Here is a 23,152-nt window from a genome sequence, read left to right as displayed (position 1 = left end):
AAACCATTGTGTAAACAGACAACTCAGCAGCACTCAGAAAATTTCCAGTCATCACAATATTGCCAGCCTGCCCATCTCACGCCATGATGAGATGTTATGCCATAAAGATGGCAGATATTCTTCCGTTTTATAGCGCAGGGGACAGTGCCGACAGGGGAGGCCAGGCAGATCAAGGATAGACGCCCGCAGCCTCAGCTAAAAGCCTGGTGGAACAGCTCCGTTTTACAGGCCCTACGGAAGGCTACTAAGCCAGGTAGGGCCCGGATCTCTGTAGGGAGCTGATTCCACCCGGTCGGGGCCAGGACCGAAAAAGCCCTGGCCCTAGTTGAGGCAAGGAGGGAATATAAATCCAACCTCCTCTTCTTCTTCTCCACATGCAGCCAGCTGGTTGACCGTGGGCCAGTCACAAGTTCTCTCAGAGCTCTCTCACGGGGTGTCTATTTGTGGGGAGAAGAAGGGGAGGCGATTGTAAGCCCCTCTGGGACTCCGAGTGAAGGGCGGGGCATAAATCCAACCTCTTTTTCTCCTTCAGATGAGAGAGATCCTGGAAACGGTCGGCTGCTGCATCGTGGAGCAGAGCCGAGAGCTGGTTCCGGCAGACAAGGTCCTCTATGCGCTGAGAGACGTCACAGCCACTGTGGACAGCTTGCCGCTCATCACAGGTGAAGAATCCGATCCCATCAGAGAGCTGCTGGTGGTGACCGGAAGCTCACAACACCCCTGTGGGATTGGTTAGGCTGAGGGAGACTCAGGGGTTCGACTGGGCCGGGGAGGCTGCTGGTGGCGTCGTCGCCAAGTTTGCCTCTCTCTGCCTCTCCCCCGCAGCTTTGTCAGAGGGGCTTTTGAGAAGGGGCCTGCAGGCTATGGGGGGGGGGGGCCTTGGGCAGTGGAGTGGGTTCTCTGACTCTGAAATTTTGACTGCCTAAAGGCCTCCACAGGGTTTAATCTGGCACTGAAGTTTGAGGACTGGGCTGGGACCAATGTTTCCTCTAAGCCGCGTTAGTGAGCTAGCTCACAGCTTTTTAGTCTCCAACTCACACCTTTTTGTCTTAGTTCAGGAGAAATGGCTCCATAAGAACAGAAGAGAAGCCATGTTGGATCAGGCCAATGGTCCATCCAATCCAACACTCTGTGTCACAGAAGAACATAAGAGAAGCCCTGTTGGATCAGGCCAATGGCCCATCCAGTCGAACACTCTGAGTCACAGAAGAACATAAGAGAAGCCATGTTGGATCAGGCCAGTGGCCCATCCAGTCCAGCACTCTGTGTCACATAAGAACATAAGAGAAGCCATGTTGGATCAGGCTAATGGCCCATCCAGTTCAGCACTCTGTGTCACATAAGAACATAAGAGAAGCCATGTTGGATCAGGCCAGTGGCCCATCCAGTCCAGCACTCTGTGTCACATAAGAACATAAGAGAAGCCATGTTGGATCAGGCCAATGGTCCATCCAATCCAACACTCTGTGTCACAGAAGAACATAAGAGAAGCCATGTTGGATCAGGCCAATGGCTCATCCAGTCCAGCACTCTGTGTCACATAAGAACATAAGAAAAGCCATGTTGGATCAGGCCAATGGCCCATCCAGTCCAACGCTGTGTCACACAGAGGCCAAAAAACCCAGGCACCATCAGGAGGTCCATCAGTAGGTCCATCAGTGGGGCCAGGACTCTAGAAGTCCTCCCACTGTGCCCCCCCACCAAGCACCAAGAATACAGCGCATCACTTGCCCCAGACAGAGAATTCCATCTATACTCTGTGGCTAATAGCCACTGATGAAGCTCTGCTCTAAATGTTTGTCCAATCGCCTCTTAAAGCTGTCTATGCTTGTAGCTGCCACCACCTCCTGTGGCAGTGAATTCCACGTGTGAATCACCCTTTGGGTGAAGAAGGACTTCCTTTTATCCGTTCTAACCCGACTGCTCAGCAATTTTGTCAACTGCCCACGAGTTCTCGTATTGTGAGAAAGGGAGAAAAGGACTTCTTTCTCTACTTTCTCCATCCCATGCATAATCTTGTAAACCTCTACCATGTCACCCTGCAGTCGACGTTTCTCCAAGCTAAAGAGCCCCAAGCGTTTTAACCTTTCTTCATAGGGAAAGTGTTCCAAACCTTTAATCATTCTAGTTGCCCTTTTCTGGACTTTTTCCAAAGCTATATCTTTTTGTGGTGCGGTGACCAGAATTGTACACAGTTTTCCAAATGAGGCTTCAGAACAAACACATTTATGGAGCAGCTCCAAACTTCAATGCAAGGAGCTCACAAGATATGATTTTTGCTCACAAGACTCCACAGCTTAGGCTGAGACTACTCAGACCGACAGCGGTTCCCCAGGAGCTCAGGCTGAGGTCTTTCCCATCCCCTCCTGCCTGGTCCTTTCAACTGGAGATGTCGGGGATGTAACCTAGGACCTTCTGCATGCCAAGCAGAAGCTCTTCCACTGAGCCACGGCCCCACTTCATGGCTCCCCAGGGTCTCAGGCTGAGGTCTTTCCCATCCCCTCCTGCCTGGTCCTTTCAACTGGAGATGTCGGGGATGGAACCTGGGACCTTCTGCATGCCAAGCAGAAGCTCGTCCACTGAGCCACAGCCCCACTTCATGGCTCCCCAGGGTCTCAGGCTGAGGTCTTTCCCATCCCCTCCTGCCTGATGCTTTCAACTGGAGATGTCGGGGATGGAACCTGAGACCTTCTGCATGCCAAGCAGAAGCTCTTCCACTGAGCCACAGCCCCACTTCATGGCTCCCCAGGGTCTCAGGCTGAGGTCTTTCCCATCCCCTCCTGCCTGGTCCTTTCAACTGGAGATGTCGGGGATGGAACCTGGGACCTTCTGCATGCCAAGCAGAAGCTCTTCCACTGAGCCACAGCCCCACTTCATGGCTCCCCAGGGTCTCAGGCTGAGGTCTTTCCCATCCCCTCCTGCCTGGTCCTTTCAACTGGAGATGTCGGGGATGGAACCTGGGACCTTCTGCATGCCAAGCAGAAGCTCTTCCAATGAGCCACAGCCCCACTTCATGGCTCCCCAGGGTCTCAGGCTGAGGTCTTTCCCATCCCCTCCTGCCTGGTCCTTTCAACTGGAGATGTCGGGGATGGAACCTGGGACCTTCTGCATGCCAAGCAGAAGCTCTTCCACTGAGCCACGGCCCCACTTCATGGCTCCCCAGGGTCTCAGGCTGAGGTCTTTCCCATCCCCTCCTGCCTGGTCCTTTCAACTGGAGATGTTGGGGATGGAACCTGGGACCTTCTGCATGCCAAGCAGAAGCTCTTCCACTGAGCCACGGCCCCACTTCATGGCTCCCCAGGGTCTCAGGCTGAGGTCTTTCCCATCCCCTCCTGCCTGGTCCTTTCAACTGGAGATGTCGGGGATGGAACCTGGGACCTTCTGCATGCCAAGCAGAAGCTCTTCCACTGAGCCACGGCCCCACTTCATGGCTCCCCAGGGTCTCAGGCTGAGGTCTTTCCCATCCCCTCCTGCCTGGTCCTTTCAACTGGAGATGTCGGGGATGGAACCTGGGACCTTCTGCATGCCAAGCAGAAGCTCTTCCACTGAGCCACAGCCCCACTTCATGGCTCCCCAGGGTCTCAGGCTGAGGTCTTTCCCATCCCCTCCTGCCTGGTCCTTTCAACTGGAGATGTCGGGGATGGAACCTGGGACCTTCTGCATGCCAAGCAGAAGCTCTTCCACTGAGCCACGGCCCCACTTCATGGCTCCCCAGGGTCTCAGGCTGAGGTCTTTCCCATCCCCTCCTGCCTGGTCCTTTCAACTGGAGATGTCGGGGATGGAACCTGGGACCTTCTGCATGCCAAGCAGAAGCTCTTCCACTGAGCCACAGCCCCACTTCATGGCTCCCCAGGGTCTCAGGCTGAGGTCTTTCCCATCACCTCATGCCTGGTTCTTTTTTAACTGGAGATGCTGCCAGGGATCAAACCTGGGACCTTCTGCATGCCAAGCGGATGCTCTTCCATTGAGCCACGCCCCATCCTTTTCACATGCAATCAGTATGCAGCTAACTCCAGATTACAGAGGTCAATTCCCCTGGAGAAATTAGCTGGTTTTCAGAGTGGACTCGTTGGCTTTAAATACCTTGGCCAGGGTGTGTGTGTGTGGGTCTATCCTGTCCCAGCTCCCCAAGGCTTCACCCTCAAATCTCCAGGAACTTCTCAAATTGGTGTTGGCAACCCCATCTGGGAAGGGCTTGGGGTTTGAACCCAGGGAGGGCCAAGCATAGAGCCGTCCTCGCAAGGCTGCATTGACCCACTCAGCGTCTTCCTTCTCACAGGCTCCATCCTGAGCAAAAAGGCTGCAGAGAACATCTCCGCCCTGGTGCTGGATGTGAAGTTTGGCAGTGGGGCCCTCTACCCCACCCTGGAGAGCGCTCAGCAGCTGGCACAAAGCCTGGTGAGTCTCCCACAGGAGGGCAGCAGCCTCCTGCCAGTTTGGTGCAGCGGTGAAGTGTACAGACTCTTATCTGGGAGAACCGGGTTTGCTTCCCCACTCCTCCACTTGCACCTAGCTGGAATGGCCTTGGGTCAGCCAGAGCTCTCTTATCTGGGAGAAACGGCATGGATTCCCCCGTCCTCCACCTGCACCAGTTGGAATGGCTTTGGGTCAGCCATAGCTCTCTTATCTGGGTGAACCGGGTTTGATTCCCCACTTCTCCATTCGCAGCTGTTGGAATGGCCTTGGGTCAGCCAGAGCTCTCTTATCTGGGAGAACCGGGTTTGATTCCCCATTCCTCCACTTGCAGCTGCTGGAATGGCCTTGGGTCAGCCAGAGCTCTCTTATCTGGGAGAACCAGGTTGGATTCCCCCATCCTCCACCTGCACCAGTTGGAATGGCTTTGGGTCAGCCATAGCTCTCTTATCTGGGTGAACCGGGTTTGATTCCCCACTTCTCCACTCGCAGCTGCTGGAATGGCCTTGGGTCAGCCAGAGCTCTCTTATCTGGGAGAACCGGGTTTGATTCCCCATTCCTCCACTTGCAGCTGCTGGAATGGCACTGGGTCAGCCAGAGCTCTCTTTTCTGGGAGAACCGGGTTTGATTCCCCACTCTTCCACTTGCAGATGCTGGAATGGCCTTGGGTCAGCCATAGCTCTCTTATCTGGGAGAACCGGGTTTGATTCCCCACTTGCAGCTGCTGGAATGGCCTTGGGTCAGCCAGAGCTCTATTATCTGGGAGAACCGGGTTTGATTCCCCATTCCTCCACTTGCAGCTGCTGGAATGGCCTTGGGTAGGCCAGAGCTCTCTTTTCTGGGAGAATCGGGTTTGATTCCCCACTCCGCAACTTGCAGCTGCTGGAATGGCCTCGGGTCAGCCTGAGCTCTCTTATCTGGGAGAACCGGGTTTGATTCCCCACTCCTCCACTTGCAGGTGCTGGAATGGCCTTGGGTCAGCCATAGCTCTCTTATCTGGGAGAACCGGGTTTGATTCCCCATTCCTCCACTTGCAGCTGCTGGAATGGCCTTGGGTCAGCCAGAGCTCTCTTTTCTGGGAGAATCTGGTTTGATTCCCCACTCCTCCACTTTCAGCTACTGGAATGGCCTTGGGTCAGCCAGAGCTCTCTCAGGAGTTGTCCTTGAAAGGGCAACTTCTGTCAGAGCTCTCTGAGCCCCACCTACCTCACAAAGTGTCTGTTGTGGGGGAGGACGGCAAAGGAGATTATGACCGCTCTAAGATTCAGAGTATATGTCAGGATATAAATCCAGTATATTCTTCTTGAGAGCCAGTTTGGTGCCAGTGGTTAAGTTTCTGGACTCTTATCTGAGAGAACTGGGTTTGATTCCCTACTTCTCCACTTGCACCCTGCTGGAATGGCCTTGGGTCAGCCATAGCTCTCACAAGAATTGTCCTCACAAGAATTGTCCTTGACTTTTCTCCCTTTCTCACAATACAAGAACTTGTGGACATTCAATGAAATTGCTGAGCAGTCGGGTTAGAACGGATAAAAGAAGTCCTTCTTCACCCAAAGGGTGATGAACGCGTGGAATTCACTGCCACGGGAGGTGGCGGCAGCTGCAAGCATAGCCAGCTTCAAGAGGGGATTGGATGAGCATATGGAGCAGAGGTCCCTCAGTGGCTATCGTTGGCACTTTCTGTCTGGGGCAGTGATGCTCTGTACTCTTGGTGCTTGGGAGGGGCACAATGGGAGGGCTTCTAGTGTCCTGGCCCCACTGATGACCTCCTGATTGCACCTGGGTCTTTTGGCCACTCTGTTGGACTGGAGTGGCCATTGGCCTGATCCAACATGGCTTCTCTTATGTTCTTCTGTGACACAGAGAGTTGGACTGGATGGGCCAGTGGCCTGATCCAACATGGCTTCTCTTATGTTCTCATGTCTGGGGCAGTGACGCTCTGTATTCTTGGTGCTTGGAGGGGGCAGTGTGAGAGGGGTTCTAGTGTCCTGGCCCCACTGGTGGACCTCCTGATGGCACCTGGGTCTTTTGGCCACTGTGTGACACAGAGTGTTGGACTGGATGGTCCATTGGCCTGGTCAAACATGGCTTCCCTTATGTTCTTATGTCTGGGGCAGTGACGCTCTGTATTCTTGGTGCTTGGAGGGGGCACTGTGAGAGGGGTTCTAGTGTCCTGGCCCCACTGGTGGACCTCCTGATGGCACCTGGGTTTTTTGACCACCGTGTGACACAGAGTGTTGGACTGGATGGGCCACTGGCCTGATCCAATAGGGCTTCTCTTATGTTCTTCTGTGACACAGAGTGTTGGACTGGATGGGCCACTGGCCTGATGATTGGCTGCATCAGGCATAGACAGCTTCAAGAGGGGATTGGATAAACATCTGGAGCAGAGGTCCATCAGGGGCTATTATTCTCTTATGTTCTTATTTCTCTCTCTCTCCCAGGTGTCAGTGGGAACAGAGTTGGGGATCAGCTCCGTAGCCGTTCTCACAAGGATGGACGAGCCAGTGGGGCGTCGAGTGGGTCACTCCCTGGAGGTGCTAGAAGCCTTGGAGTGCCTGGAAGGAGGAGGCCCCAGAGATCTCCGGGAGCTGGTTACCACCCTCGGTGCGCATGAGTGATCACCTTAATGGCATCATGAGCCACGTGCAGTTATAAGTATATGAGCTCATCTGTGTATGTTTGAGAGAGAGAGAAGTTGGGTGCAAAAGGACGACAGGAGGTGTAAGGGTTTTTTGGTAGAAAAGGCCCAGCAGGAACTCATTTGCATATTAGGCCACGCCCCCTGACACCAAGCCAGTCAGAACTACATTCCTGTGTGCTCCTGCTCTAAAAAAGCTCTGGAAGGTATGATTGTCCTACAAGCATTCTGACTTCCAGGGTTTTCTCAAGTACCGTAGTTTAGATCGGGGTTCCTGAACTGGTGCCCAAGTCCACTGGGGCATAATAATAATAATAATAATAATATTTTATTTTTATATCCCGCCCTCCCCGCCAGGCGGGCTCAGGGCGGCTAACAGGCACGGGAATCCCATGATTCTTATTGGACAGTATAACAGACATGGGAGTCCCATGATTCATAAAAACATAATAATTTGACATTAATTACAAATAGTTATTTAAAATACATAAAAACAAATAAAATATAATAAGATATATTAAGGTAGGTGCTAGAATGATGTAATCCAGATGTATTTAGGATGGCTAAATATCTGTTCATTCGTTGATCCGGTTCTATATCAATTCAATTACCACATGTTGTCTCAAATGCCAACTGAAAGAGAAATGTTTTGCAAGCCCTGCGGAATTGGTTCAGGTCCCGCAGGGCTCGCACCATCTCTGGTAGATCGTTCCACCAACGAGGGGCTATCACCGAGAAGGCCTGCTCCCTAGTGGCCTTCAACCTAACTTCTCTTGGCCCAGGGATTGTTAGTAAGTTCTGGGAACCAGATCTCAGTGCTCTCCGGGGTACATACGGGGAGAGGCGGTCCTTTAGGTAGGCAGGTCCTCGGCCATATAGGACTTTAAAGGTGATAACCAGCACCTTATATCGGACACGGTAGACAACCGGCAGCCAGTGCAAATTACGCAGCCCAGGCCGTGCAGGCTCCCACCGTGGTAGTCCCTCCAACAGCCTGGCCGCCGCGTTCTGGACTACCTGAAGCCTCCGTGTCCGGTACAAGGGCAGCCCCATGTAGAGGGCATTGCAGTAGTCTAACCTCGAAGTGACCGTTGCGTGGATCACAGTTGCTAGGTCGGCGCGCTCCAGGAAGGGAGCCAACTGCCTCGCCCTCTTAAGATGAAAGAAGGCGGATCTAGCAGTGGCAGCTACTTGGGCCTCCATTGATAGGGAGGACTCCAGTAGCACTCCCAGGCTCTTGACTTTGCGCACCGGTACCAGTGGCGCCCCGTCGAAGGCCGGTAGAATAGTCTCCCCTCCTGGCTCGCCGCGGCCCATGCAAAGGACCTCAGTCTTCGCCGGATTCAACTTCAGCCCGCTCAGCCTGAGCCAGTCAGCCACGGCTCGTAGTGCCCGGTCCAGGTTTGCTGGGACATCACCAGTCCGGTCGTCCATCAATAGATAGAGCTGGGTGTCATCTGCATATTGATGGCAACCCAGCCCATTCCTCCGTGCAATCTGGGCAAGGGGACGCATAAAGATGTTAAACAGCATCGGGGAGAGAACTGCTCCCTGAGGCACTCCACAATGAAGTGGGTATCTCTGAGACAGTTCCCCCCCAATTGCCACCCTTTGTCCCCGACCTTCAAGAAAGGAGGAGAGCCACTGTAAGGCTAGCCCCCGAATTCCTGCGTCGGCGAGGCGACGGGTCAGCAGCCGGTGGTCGACCATATCGAACGCCGCCGATAGGTCTAACAGCAGCAATACTGCCGAGCCGCCTCGATCCAGTTGCCGTCGGAGGTCATCCATGAGGGCGACCAGGACTGTTTCTGTCCCGTGGCCCGGGCGGAAGCCGGACTGGCATGGGTCTAGGACGGAAGCGTCCTCCAGAAATTCCTGCAACTGCGCTGCCACGGCCCTCTCAATAATCTTGCCCAAAAAAGGCAGATTTGAGACCGGCCGGTAGTGTGCCAATTCGGCCGGGTCTGATGACGGTTTTTTCAAGAGAGGGCGGACCAATGCCTCTTTCAGAGGTGTTGGAAAAGCACCTTCTGAAAGGGATCGATTTATAATATCCCGTATAGGATATCTTAGTTCCTCCTGGCAGGCCTTAATTAGCCAGGAGGGGCAAGGGTCCAGATCGCAAGTCGTGGAACGTGCAGTGGCAAGAATTCTGTCGACTTCGTCCAAGCTGAGCGGGTCGAAGCAATCCAGAGTTGAATCAGAAGACACGCATTGGGCTTCGAGTCCACTTACTGCCTCCAAATTGGCGGGGCAGTCCTGGCGGAGCGATTGGACCTTATCCGCAAAGAATTTCGCAAAAGCCTCACAGCCAATACACCAACTCCTTTTCTTGGTGCCCACCAACTCTTCTGCCTTGGACAGAAAATGTCCAAGGTAACCCACTGAAATGTAACACACTGAAAATGTCAAGACATTGTGCGATTGCAATAAAAAAGGCCAACGGCATGCTGGGAATTATTAGGAAGGGAATTGAAAACAAATCATCCAATATCATAATGCCCCCGTATAAATCGATGGTGCGGTCTCATTTGGAATACTGTGCGCAATTCTGGTCACCGCACCTCAAAAAGGATATTATAGCACTGGGCGAAGTGCAGAAAAGGGCAACTAGAATGATTCAAGGGTTGGAACACTTTTCCTGTGAAGAAAGGTTAAAACGCTTGGGGCTCTTTAGCTTGGAGAAATGTCGACTGAGGGGTGACATCATAGAGGTTGACATGATTATGCATGGGATGGAGAAAGTAGAGAAAGAAGTCCTTTTCTCCCTTTCTCACAATACGAGAACTCATGGGCATTCGATGAAATTGCTGAGCAGTCGGTTTAGAATGGATAAAAGGAAGTCCTTCTTCACCCAAAAGGTGATTAACATGTGGAATTCACTGCCACAGGAGGTGGCGGTGGCTGCAAGCATAGCCAGCTTCAAGAGGGGATTGGATAAGTATATGGAGCAGAGGTCCATCAGTGGCTATTAGCCACAGCTTATCGTTGGGACGCTCTGTCTGGGGCAGTGAGGCTCCGTATTCTGGGTGCTTGGGGGGGCACAGTGGGAGGGCTTCTGGTGTCCTGGCCCCACTGATGGACCTCCTGGGTTTTTTTGGCCACTGTGTGACACAGAGTGTTGGGCTGGATGGGCCATTGTTCTGATCCAACATGGCTCCTCTTATGTTCTTCTGTGACACAGAGTGTTGGGCTGGATGGGCCATTGGCCTGATCCAACATGGCTTCTCTCTCTCTCTTATGGCAGAAACAGTCTCGTGCATTTTCAGTAGGACGACCATCATACTGGGATATCAAGTCAAACTTTGTAACACTGAAAACACTGAACTTCTCCACAGGGCTTTTTTTGTAGCAGGAACTCCTTTGCATATTAGGCCACATCTCCCTGATGGAGCCAATCCTCCAAGAGCTTCCAGGGCTCTTAGTAAAGGGTCTACTGTAAGCTCCGATGATTGGCTACATCAGGCATAGACAGCTTCAAGAGGGGATTGGATAAACATCTGGAGCAGAGGTCCATCAGGGGCTATTATTAACCCCTTTCATTCAACAAACTAAAGCTAAAATTCATGTGCAAAACCTGCACCATGAGGATTTAAATGGAAAGTGCTTACTGGACACAATTGTAATTCAGGGGTGGCCAAACGGTGGCTCAAACTGTGTGCATTTAAACTTAAAGTTGCTTTCACACATGTTGCGTGGCTCTCAAAGCACCCAACATCTAATTGGCTGGCTTGGAGAAGACATTTGTGTCTTTAAATCACTTGGAGAGCCAGTTTGGTGTAGTGGTTAAGTGTGCTGACTCTTACCTGGGAGAACCGGGTTTGATCCCCCACTCCTTCACTTGCACCTGCTAGCATGGACTTGGGTCAGCCATAGCTCTGGCAGAGGTTGTCCTTGAAAGGGCAGCTGCTGTGAGAGCCCTCTCCAGCCCCACCCACCTCACAGGGTGTCTGTTGTGGGGGAGGAAGGTAAAGAAGATTGTGAGCCGCTCTGAGACTCTTCAGAGTGGAGGGCGGGATATAAATCCAATATCTTCTTCTTCTTCTTCTTCTCCAAGCTCAGCCAACTGGGAGTTGGAGAATGCATTTAAAGTTAAAGTTGCTTTCTTTCCACCTCTCCCTCCCCATCTATTTGCCTTCCTTCTCTCCCTCCCTCCTTCCTTCCTTTCTTGTGGTTCTCAAACATCTGACTTTTATTCTATGTGGCTCTTTCATTAAGCAAGTGTGGTAATTCAATATATATATCAGGGGTGGCCAACGGTAGCTCTCCAGATGTTTTTTGCCTATAACTCCCATCAGCCCCAGCCATTGGCCATGCTGGCTGGGGCTGATGGGAGTTGTAGGCAAAAAACATCTGGAGAGCTACTGTTGGCTACCCCTGATATATATTTTAAACCCTTGGATGCCACGTCACAAGTGATATTCCACCCCAATTTTTTAAAAGTGTGCTTTTTAAAAAATGGCGGCTTCACAATAAATACAGTGGAGGAAAAAGAATAGCTCATAAGGTGGGTGCAGAATCCAAAATAAAGGTTAAAGGCTTACTCCTCTGAAAAACTGCAGTAAGATGTGTGTGAGTTAAGGGGCCCATATAAGGAATTCTCATTATTGGATGCTGCAGATCCCTTTACTTAAAAATATTCATGTTATTTTATTTTTATTTATTTTATTTTATTCGGTCTTTAGCCCCGCCCTTCCCGTAGAACAGGCTCAGGGCTGGTTACGTCATAAAAACAGTCAACAATAAAAACAAAATGGGAGTCAATTGCACCTTGAAGACCAACTTAGTTTTATTCAGAATGTCAGCTTCTAAGCACACTTCTTCAGACGAGGAATCTGGTACAGTAAGCAGATAGCGTATCAGAATAATACTTTTGTGTTGACATACTCAAACAAGGGATATCGGCTGTTTATCTCATTATATATACCAAACCCATCTTCCACTATATTTTAGTGTATTTTTTCCTAATGGCAAACTAGAATGATGTATATATTTATGTTACATTTTAAAAGGTACATAAGAACATAAGAGAAGCCATGTTGGATCAGGCCAGTGGCCCATCCAGTCCAACACTCTGTGTCACACAGTGGCCAAAAAATTTATATACACACACACACACACACACAGACATATATATACACACTGTGGCTAATAGCCACTGATGGACCTCTGCTCCATATTTTTATCTAACCCCCTCTTAAAGCTGGCTATGCTTGTAGCCACCACCACCTCCTGTGGCAGTGAATTCCACATGTTAATCACCCTTTGGGTGAAGAAGTACTTCCTTTTATCCGTTTTAAACCGATTGCTCAGCAATTTCATCGAATGCCTATGAGTTCTTGTATTGTGAGAAAGGGAGAAAAGGACTTCTTTCTCTACTTTCTCCTTCCCATGCATAATCTTGTAAACCCCTATCATGTCACCCCACAGTCGACGTTTCTCCAAGCTAAAGACCCCCAAGCGTTTTACCCTTTCTAAATTAAATTAGTTGGACAGGAAAATCTTCTGGGAAAGGAATGCCTTCTTTTTGACCCAGGTTTATTAGCAATAGAATAATTAACAGGCATTCTCACATTCTGACATGTTACTGTTTTATGGTTTCCCACGCTAAAGCAACCCAGATCAAAGGTTTTCTGAGTTTGTTAATTTTACTATTCTGCTATTAGTTTTTAACTTTGTACCACTTGGCATTCCAAACCCCACCAGCTGAGCCTGCCTTTGGCGGGGGAGGGCGGGATATAAAAATAAAATTTTTATTATTATTATTATTATTATTATTATTATTATTATTATTATTATTATTATTATTATTATTATTATTATTTGTGGTAGATTTGCCAATCCCCAGGTGGGGCCAGGGGATCCCCCCGGTTTGGAGCCCCTCCCCCCGCTTCAGGGTCATCAGAAAGCGGGGGGAGGGGAGGGAAATGTCTGCTAGGAACTCTATTATTCCCTATGGAGATTTATTCTGCTGCAATTCCGCAGGGCCTGTAATGCAGAGTTCTTTCGCCAGGTTTTCAGCTGAGGCAGCGGACGTCACTTGTTACCGGCCTCCCCCCCGCCCTCATTCCATCTCGGGTTGCCAATCCCCAGGTGGGGGCAGGGGGTCCCCCGGTTTGGAGACCCTCCCCCCGCTTCAGGGTTGTCAGAAAGCGGGGGGAGGGGAGGGAAATGTCTGCTGGGAACTCTATTATTTCCTATGGAGATTTAATCCCATAATAAATCAAGGAGAATTGATCCGCAGGTATCTGGGGCTCGGGGGGGGCTGTTTTTTGAGATAGAGGCACCAAATTTTCAGTATAATATCTAGTGCCTCTCCCCAAAGTATCCCCCAAGTTTCAAAAAGATTGGACCAGGGGGTCCAATTCTATGAGCCCCAAAAGAAGGTGCCCCTATCCTTCATTATTTCCTATGGAAGGAAGGAATTGAAAAGGTGTGCCGTCCCTTTAAATGTGATGGCCAGAACTCCCTTTGGAGTTCAATTATGCTTGTCACAGCCTTGATCTTGGCTCCACCCCAATGTCTCCTGGCTCCACCCCCAATGTCCCCTGACTCCACCCCCCCCCCCCCAGTCCCCAGATATTTCTTGAACTGGACTTGGCAACCCTAAATAGCTCACAACTGTAATGCTGGGAGCACACAAACTGCAATTTTTGCTCACAAGACTCTGCAGCTTACAGGGAACATTGCACCCCCCCCCTCCAACCACTCATTCTTCCCCCCTCCTTCCTTTCAGGGGGCACCTTGCTGTGGCAGTGCAGCAGAGTGGCCTCAGTGCCCGAGGGGGCTGCCCGCATTGCCCAGGCCCTGGACGATGGCTCAGCGCTACGGACATTCCAGGCCATGCTGCAGGCCCAAGGAGTGGAGGCCACCGTGGCCCAGGCCCTGTGCACGGGCTCGGAGGACGAACGCTTCCAGGTGCTGGGCCGGGCCGGGACCCAGGAGGAACTGCTGGCTCCGAAGGAGGGTAAGGAGGACGGCAGGGGAGGCAGACTGTGGAAGTGGCACTGATAAGAATCCTAGAATCATAGAGCTGGAAGGGACCTCCGGGGTCATCTAGTCCAACCCCCTGCACAATGCAGGAAACCCACAAACACCTCCCCCTAAATACACAGGATCTTCATTGCTGTCCGATGGCCATCTAGCCTCTGTTGAAAAACCTCCAAGGAGGAGAGCCCACCACCTCCCCAGGAGGAAGCCTGCTCCACTGAGGAACCGCTCTAAACTCACAAACACCTCCCCCTAAATTCACAGGATCTGCATTGCTGTCAGATGGCCACCTAGCCTCTGTTGAAAAACCTCCAAGGAGGGAGAGCCCACCACCTCCCCAGGAGGAAGCCTGTTCCACTGAGGAACCACTCTGAACTCACAAACCCCTCCCCCTAAATTCACAGGATCCTCATTGCTGTCAGGTGGCCATCTAGACTCTGTTGAAAAACCTCCAAGGCAGGAGAGCCCACCACCACCCGAGGAGAAAGCCTGTTCCACTGAGGAACCGCTCTAAACTCACAAACCCCTCCCCCTAAATTCACAGGATCTTCATTGCTGTCAGATGGCCATCTAGCCTCTGTTTAGAAACCTCCAAGGAAGGAGAGCCCACCACCTCCCTAGGAGGAAACCTATTCCACTGAGGAACCGCTCTAACCTCACAAACTCCTCCCCCTAAATTCACAGGATCCTCATTGCTGTCAGATGGCCATCTAGCCTCTGCTTAAAAACCTTCAAGGAAGGAGAGCCCACCACCTCCCCAGGAGGAAGCCTATTCCACTGAGGAACCGCTCTAACCTCACAAACTCCTCCCCCTAAATTCACAGGATCCTCATTGCTGTCAGATGGCCATCTAGCCTCTGCTTAAAAACCTCCAAGGAAGGAGAGCCCACCACCTCCCCAGGAGGAAGCCTATTCCACTGAGGAACCGCTCTAAACTCACAAACCCCTCCCCCTAAATTCACAGGATCTTCATTGCTGTCAGATGGCCATCTAGCCTCTGTTGAAAAACCTCCAAGGAAGGAGAGCCCACCACCTCCCCAGGAGGAAGCCTGTTAGAATCATAGAAAAGTTGGAAGGAACCTCCAGAGTCATCTAGTCCAACCCCCTGCACAATGCAGGAAACTCACAAACCCCTCCCCCTAAATTCACAGGATCCTCATTGCTGTCAGATGGCCATCTAGCCTCTGTTGAAAAACCTCCAAGGAAGGAGAGCCCACCACCTCCCCAGGAGGAAGCCTGTTAGAATCATAGAAGAGTTGGAAGGAACCTCCAGAGTCATCTAGTCCAACCCCCTACACAATGCAGGAAACTCACAAACCCCTCCCCCTAAATTCACAGGATCCTCATTGCTGTTAGATGGCCAACTAGCCTCTGTTGAAAAACCACCAAGGAAGGAGAGCCCACCACCTCCTGAGGGGTCTGTTCCACTGAGGAACCGCTCTAAACTCACAAACCCCTCCCCCAAAACTCACAGGATCTTCATTGCTGTCAAATGGCCATCTAGCCTCTGTTTAGAAACCTTCAAGGAAGGAGAGCCCACCACCTCCCCAGGAGGAAGCCTGTTCCACTGAGGAACCGCTCTAACCTCACAAACTCCTCCCCCTAAATTCACAGGATCTTCATTGCTCTCAGAGGGCCCTGTAGCCTCTGTTTAAAAACCTCCAAGGCAGGAGAGCCCACCACCTCCCCAGGAGGAGGCCTGTTCCACTGAGGAACCGCTCTAAACTCACAAACCCCTCCCCCAAAACTCACAGGACCTTCATTGCTGTCAGATGGCCATCTAGCCTCTGTTGAAAAACCTCCAAGGAAGGAGAGCCCACCACCTCCCTAGGAGGAAGCCTGTTACACTGAGGAATTGCTCTAATGGTCAGGAAATACTTCCTAATGTTGAACCAGAAACTTTTTTCATTTAATTTCAACCCATTGGTTCTGGTCGTACCTTCTGGGGCCACAGAAAACAGAAAAATTGTCTTCCACAAAACTGGTCCCTGGTGCCAAAAAGGTTGGCGTGTGCTGATTTAGTCCAACCCCCTGCACAGTGCAGGGAATAACTCCTCTGCCTCCCCCACACACACCCAGTGACCCCTGGTCCATACCCAGTGACACGGAGTGTTGGACTGGAGGGGCCATTGGCCTGATCTAACAGGGCTTCTCTTACGTTCTTATGTGACACAGAGTGTTGGACTGGAGGGGCCATTGGCCTGATCCAACAGGGCTTCTCTTATGTTCTTATGTGACACAGAGTGTTGGACTGGAGAGGCCATTGGCCTGATCCAACAGGGCTTCTCTTATGTTCTTATGTGACACAGAGTGTTGGACTGGAGGGGCCATTGGCCTGATCCAACAGGGCTTCTCTTATGTTCTTATGTGACACAGAGTGTTGGACTGGAGGGGCCATTGGCCTGATCCAACAGGGCTTCTCTTCTGTTCTTATGTGACACAGAGTGTTGGACTGGAGGGACCATTGGCCTGATCCAACAGGGATTCTCTTCTGTTCTTATGTGACACAGAGTGTTGGACTGGATGGGCCACTGGCCTGGTCCAACAGGGATTCTCTTCTGTTCTTATGTGACAAAGAGTGTTGGACTGGAGGGGCCATTGGCCTGATCCAACAGGGCTTCTCTTCTGTTCTTATGTGACACAGAGTGTTGGACTGGAGGGGCCATTGGCCTGATCCAACAGGGCTTCTCTTCTGTTCTTATGTGACACAGAGTGTTGGACTGGATGGGCCGTTGGCCTGATCCAACAGGGATTCTCTTCTGTTCTTATGTGACACAGAGTGTTGGACTGGTGGGGCCGTTGGCCTGGTCCAACAGGGATTCTCTTCTGTTCTTATGTGACACAGAGTGTTGGACTGGTGGGGCCGTTGGCCTGGTCCAACAGGGATTCTCTTCTGTTCTTATGTGACACAGAGTGTTGGACTGGTGGGGCCGTTGGCCTGGTCCAACAGGGATTCTCTTCTGTTCTTATGTGACACCGAGTGTTGGACTGGAGGGGCCGTTGGCCTGGTCCAACAGGGATTCTCTTCTGTTCTTATGTGACACAGAGTGTTGGACTGGTGGGGCCGTTGGCCTGGTCCAACAGGGATTCTCTTCTGTTCTTATGCGACACAGAGTGTTGGACTGGAGGGGCCATTGGCCTGGTCCAACAGGGATTCTCTTCTGTTCTTATGTGACACAGAGTGTTGGACTGGAGGGGCCATTGGCCTGGTCCAACAGGGATTCTCTTCTGTTCTTATGTGACACAGAGTGTTGGACTGGAGGGGCCATTGGCCTGGTCCAACAGGGATTCTCTTCTGTTCTTATGTGACACAGAGTGTTGGACTGGATGGGCCGTTGGCCTGGTCCAACAGGGATTCTCTTCTGTTCTTATGTGACACAGAGTGTTGAACTGGAGGGGCCGTTGGCCTGGTCCAACAGGGATTCTCTTCTGTTCTTATGTGACACAGAGTGTTGGACTGGATGGGCCACTGGCCTGGTCCAACAGGGATTCTCTTCTGTTCTTATGTGACACAGAGTGTTGGACTGGAGGGGCCATTGGCCTGATCCAACAGGGCTTCTCTTCTGTTCTTATGTGACACAGAGTGTTGGACTGGAGGGGCCATTGGCCTGATCCAACAGGGCTTCTCTTCTGTTCTTATGTGACACAGAGTGTTGGACTGGTGGGGCCGTTGGCCTGGTCCAACAGGGATTCTCTTCTGTTCTTATGTGACACAAAGTGTTGGACTGGTGGGGCCGTTGGCCTGGTCCAACAGGGATTCTCTTCTGTTCTTATGTGACACCGAGTGTTGGACTGGAGGGGCCGTTGGCCTGGTCCAACAGGGATTCTCTTCTGTTCTTATGTGACACAGAGTGTTGGACTGGTGGGGCCGTTGGCCTGGTCCAACAGGGATTCTCTTCTGTTCTTATGCGACACAGAGTGTTGGACTGGAGGGGCCATTGGCCTGGTCCAACAGGGATTCTCTTCTGTTCTTATGTGACACAGAGTGTTGGACTGGAGGGGCCATTACCCTGGTCCAACAGGGATTCTCTTCTGTTCTTATGTGACACAGAGTGTTGGACTGGATGGGCCGTTGGCCTGGTCCAACAGGGATTCTCTTCTGTTCTTATGTGACACAGAGTGTTGAACTGGAGGGGCCGTTGGCCTGGTCCAACAGGGATTCTCTTCTGTTCTTATGTGACACAGAGTGTTGGACTGGTGGGGCCATTGGCCTGGTCCAACAGGGATTCTCTTCTGTTCTTATGTGACACAGAGTGTTGGACTGGAGGGGCCATTGGCCTGGTCCAACAGGGATTCTCTTCTGTTCTTATGTGACACAGAGTGTTGGACTGGAGGGGCCACTGGCCTGGTCCAACAGGGATTCTCTTCTGTTCTTATGTGACACAGAGTGTTGGATTGGAGGGGCCACTGGCCTGATCCAACAGGACTTCTCTTCTGTTCTTATGTGACACAGAGTGTTGGATTGGAGGGGCCATTGGCCTGATCCAACAGGGATTCTCTTCTGTTCTTATGTGACACAGAGTGTTGGACTGGAGGGGCCACTGGCCTGATCCAACAGGACTTCTCTTATGTTCTTATGGCAAAACCCTCCAGGATCCCTGGAGGGCAGTTGCAATTTGGAGAGATCTCCAGCCCCACTTGGTGGTTGGTAGTGGAAGCCCTAGCCCTGGGGATGTGCTGAGCAGGGGCCACTTGGCTGAGGCCCTGCCGAAAGCTGGAGCAAACTCTGCTTCTTGCTCTCCCTGTTGACATTTTCTTAACTCTTATTCCTTCCTTCTTTCCCCAGGAACCGTCCGGCAGATTCTAGCCCTGCCTATCGCTCAGGTGCTCCACGGTCTGGGAGCCGGACGCTCCCAGGAGGGCCAAGCCATCAATCACAGGGTGGGAGCTGAGTTGCTCATCTCCGTGGGGCAGCCCCTGAGGAAAGGTAACCACCAGAGGGACTGCGATTCCCTGTTCACTATGTTACATTTCTGTCCTGTCCTTCCCCGAGGGGCTTAGGTAGGGTTGCCAAGTCCAGTTCAAGAAATATCTGGGGACTTTGGGGGTGGAGCCAGGAGCAAGGGTGTGACAAGCATAATTGAACTCCGAAGGGAGTTCTGGCCATCACACTTAAAGGGACTGTACACCTTTTCAATGCCTTCCCTCCAATGGAAATAATGAAGGAGTGTTCGACTGGATGGGCCACTGGCCTGATCCAACATGGCTTCGCTTATGTTCTTATGTGACACAGAGTGTTGGACTGGATGGGCCACTGGCCTGATCCAACATGGCTTCTCTTATGTTCTTATGTGACACAGAGTGTTAGACTGGATGGGCCACTGGCCTGATCCAACATGGCTTCGCTTATGTTCTTATGTGACACAGAGTGTTGGACTGGATGGGCCACTGGCCTGATCCAGCAGGGCTTCTCTTATGTTCTTATGTGACACAGAGTGTTGGACTGGATGGGCCATTGGCCTGATCCAACAGGGCTTCTCTTATGTTCTTATGTGACACAGAGTGTTGGACTGGATGGGCCATTGGCCTGATCCAACATGGCTTCTCTTATGTTCTTATGAACCCCCTGGTCCACCCTTTTTGAAACTTGGAGGGTATTTTGGGGAGAGGCACAGGATGCTGTGCTATAATTATGCCTCTATCTCATAAAACATCCCTCCCAAAGCCCCAGATACCCGCAGATCAATTCTCCATTATTTTCTATGAGCATAAGTCTCCATAGGGAATCATTGAGTGGTCAGAAGACATTTCCCTCTCCTCCCCCCGCTTTCTGATGACCCTGAAGTGGGGTGAGGGCCTTCAAACCGGGGGATCCCTTGGCCCCACCTGGGGATTGGCAACCCTAGGCTCAGGCGGGTCACATCAAAGATAACTAAAAGAAGATAGAACTATAATTTGGTACTTGCTTTCAGCAGCTAGGACATTGTATGCGCAGTTGTGGAAGCAAGAAAAAATACCAGAGAAATGGGACTGGATTACAAAAATTATGACCTGGAGTGAAATGGACAAATTAACAAGAACTTTAAGAGACTATGATCTAGAAGTTTTTAAGTCGGAATGGAAAAAATTTAGAAGATATGTAGAAAAAGAGTGAACATAAGAACATAAGAGAAGCCATGTTGGATCAGGCCAACGGCCCATCCAGTCCAACACTCTGTGTCACACAGTGGCAAAAAATTTTATACATACACACACACTGTGGCTAATAGCCACTGATGGACCTCTGCTCCATATTTTTATCTAAACCCCTCTTGAAGGTGGCTATGCTTGTGGCCGCCACCACCTCCTGTGGCAGTGAATTCCACATGTTAATCACCCTTTGGGGAAGATAAAAGGTTATTGGACAATTGTTGATAATGATTAAGTTTTAGAGGAAAGGAGAATGTTATTTTTTTCGTTTTCTTGTTTATTAGTTAAGGATACCTTTAAATATTAGTAAATTGTGTTAATAACACCGGCGGGGGTCAAGTAACGGGGGGAGGGGTGGATAGAAGGTAATATATGGGATAGATAAAAAAGGGAAGTTATTCATGTTACAAAAATTGAGATTGATACCATACGTTACCAAATAAAATTGTTTTAAACAGGAAAGATAAACACATAATCGGTTGTTAAACAACGAATTAAACCATAAAACCAAGCAAAGCAAATCAATCTGCTAATTCAAAGTCCAACAATTCAGAATCGAGATGGCGACCGTTTTGGAAGGCCTGATCCCTGGCTGAGCAATAAATGAGATGACAGTAATCATAAATGGTCATTACTCCAGAGTGGGCCAGGATGGGACAGGGGGGCGAGATCGGTGTTCAGTGATGTCCACTGCCTCAACTAAAGGCCTGGCAGAACAGGCCCTGCAGAACTGCTGCAAGCTCCGCAGGGCCCGGATCTCTAGTGGGAGCTTGTTCCGCCAGGTAGGGGCCAATACAGAAAAAGCCCTGTCCCTGGCTGAGGCTAAGTGGACATCCTTTGGGCCAGGGACAACTGGAAGACGTTGCTCAGTAGAATGTGCGGTTCTCGAGGAGGGGGGGGAGTATATGGGGAGAGGCGGTTCCTAAGATATTCTGGTTTCAGGCTGTTAAGGGCTTTAAAGGTTAACAACACCATCACCTTGAATCAGCTGCTTGGAGAATGCATTTAAAGTTGTTGTTTTCTTTCCGCCTCTCCATTCCCCTTCCTTCCTTCCTTCCTTCCTTCCTTCCTTCCTTCCTTCCTTCCTTCCTTCCTTCCTTCCTTCCTTCCTTCCTTCCTTCCTTCCTTCCTTCCTTCCTTCCTTCCTTCCTTCCTTCCTTCCTTCCTTCCTTCCTTCCTTCATGTCTTGCAACTCTCAAACATCTGATGTTTATTCTTTGTGACTCTTACATTAAGCAAATTTGGCCACCCCTGGTCTAGGGAGAAGCCAGGCAGGAATAACAAGATGGAGTCTGTGCAGTGCTCTTCCTGTACTCATAGAACCATAGACTTGGAAGGGACCTCCAGGGTCATCTAGTCCAACACCCTGCACAATGCAGGAAACCCACAAATACCTACCCCAAATTTACAGGATCTGCACTGCTGTCAAATGGCCATCTAGCCTTTGTTTAAAAACCTCCAAGGAAGGAGAGCCCACCACCTCCCGAGGAAGCCTGTTCCACTGAGGAATCGCTCTAACAGTCAAGAAGTTCTGTCTAATATTGAGCCAGAAACTCTTCTGTTTTAATTTCAACTTATTGGTTCTGGTCCTACCTTCTGGGGCCACAGGAAACAATTCCACCCCATCCTCTCTCTGACAGCCCGTCAAGTACTTGAAGATGATGATCCTATCACCTCTCAGCCGCCTCCTCTCCAGGCTAAACCTGCCCAGCTCCTTCAGCCTTTCCTCATAGGACTTGGTCTCCAGACCCCTCACCATCTTCGTCGCCTTCCTTCCTTCCTTCCTTCCTTCCTTCCTTCCTTCCTTCCTTCCTTCCTTCCTTCCTTCCTTCCTTCCTTCCTTCCTTCCTTCCTTCCTTCCTTCCTTCCTTCCTTCCTTCCTTCCTTCCTTCCTTCCTTCCTTCCTTCCTTCCTTCCTTCCTTCCTTCCTTCCCTGTCTTGTAGCTCTCAAACATCTGACACTCATGTCAAACATCTGATGTTTATTCTATGTGGCTCTTACATTAAGCAAATTTGGCCACTCCAGTCTAGGGAGAAGCCAGGCAGGAATAACGACAAGATGGAGTCTGTGCGGTTCTCTTCCTGTACTCCTCTGCCCCTTGATATGAGATCTCATTATCAGAATAACATGTTGCTGCTTCAGTGGAAGAAGAGCAGGGTTTGGGGGGAACTTGGAGAATACGAAGTGAATTCTAGCTGAATGATTTTTCTCCCCTCCCCGGCAGGGTCTCCGTGGCTCCGGATACATCATGAAAGCCCCAAACTGAGAGACGAGGCCCGAAGTGCCCTGCAAGCAGCACTGATTCTGGAAGACCCTTTTGCTCCCCACTTGAGGGTGGCAAAGACCATCTTTCCCCAGGCGCTTCCAAAAGAGACTGGGTCGATGGGGAAACGGGGGAGACACGAACAGAAGCAGAACTTGGGCGGCGCCCAACCCCCGTCCAGCTGAATCTCAGCTGGTTGGTCCCGGCAGCCATCTTCCCTGACAGGCCTCTAGTGCTGGACCAGGCAGGACTCGCAGGGTTGCCGACTCCAGGTTAGGGAATTCTTGGAGACTTTGGGGCTGGAGCCTGAGGAGGGCGTGGCTGGGGGTGGGGTCTCAGAGGGTCTATAGAGCCTACCCTCCAAAGCATTTTCTCTGGGGGAACTGGTCGCCGTTGCCTGGAGGTAAGTAGCAATTCTGGGAGATCTCCAGGCTCCACCGGGAGGATAAGAGATACAATAAGGGAGGTCACTCAGAGATACTAACAATGTAAGCCTAAGATTCATGTGACCCTAATTATCATGAAGATGTACATACGTTTATTACAAATAGTACAGGTAAATGTAACAAAATTCAGAGCCACTTTGGTGTAGTGGTTAAGTGAGTGGACCATTATCTGGGAGAACTGGGTTTGATTCCCCCCTCCTCCACTTGCAGCTGATGGAATGGCCTTGGGTCAGCCATAGCTCTCTTATCGGGTTTGATTCCCCACTCCT

The 23,152-nt window shown here is 50.9% G+C and overlaps 2 protein-coding genes across 2 annotated transcripts in view; both read left to right on the top strand.

The window, feature by feature from the left end:
* Positions 1 to 23,152, top strand: part of CIMAP1B (ciliary microtubule associated protein 1B) — a 69,831-nt gene that overhangs the window by 14,306 nt on the left and 32,373 nt on the right. The gene's annotated exons all lie outside the window — the stretch shown is intronic.
* LOC132575795 (thymidine phosphorylase-like) lies at positions 524 to 22,622 on the top strand. Its single transcript, XM_060244485.1, has 6 exons — positions 524 to 662; positions 4,280 to 4,398; positions 6,858 to 7,020; positions 13,791 to 14,021; positions 18,831 to 18,971; positions 22,399 to 22,622. Exons 1-6 carry the CDS (start codon positions 533 to 535, stop codon positions 22,620 to 22,622), a joined length of 1,008 nt encoding a protein of 335 aa, XP_060100468.1. The 5' UTR covers positions 524 to 532.

The sequence above is a fragment of the Heteronotia binoei genome, chromosome 8 (assembly GCF_032191835.1).
Source record: "Heteronotia binoei isolate CCM8104 ecotype False Entrance Well chromosome 8, APGP_CSIRO_Hbin_v1, whole genome shotgun sequence".
NCBI classification, from domain to species: domain Eukaryota; kingdom Metazoa; phylum Chordata; class Lepidosauria; order Squamata; family Gekkonidae; genus Heteronotia; species Heteronotia binoei.
This window is presented reverse-complemented; position numbering and strand designations above follow the sequence as displayed.

What these genes read in the sequence shown, in the direction of transcription:
- LOC132575795 (XM_060244485.1), top strand. Translation starts at nt 533, where the DNA reads ATGAGAGAGATCCTGGAAACGGTCGGCTGCTGCATCGTGGAGCAGAGC. An exon ending in CAGCTTGCCGCTCATCACAG is followed by an intron (nt 663 to 4,279) that starts GTGAAGAATCCG and finishes TCCTTCTCACAG; the next exon opens with GCTCCATCCTGAGCAAAAAG. An exon ending in AGCAGCTGGCACAAAGCCTG is followed by an intron (nt 4,399 to 6,857) that starts GTGAGTCTCCCA and finishes TCTCTCTCCCAG; the next exon opens with GTGTCAGTGGGAACAGAGTT.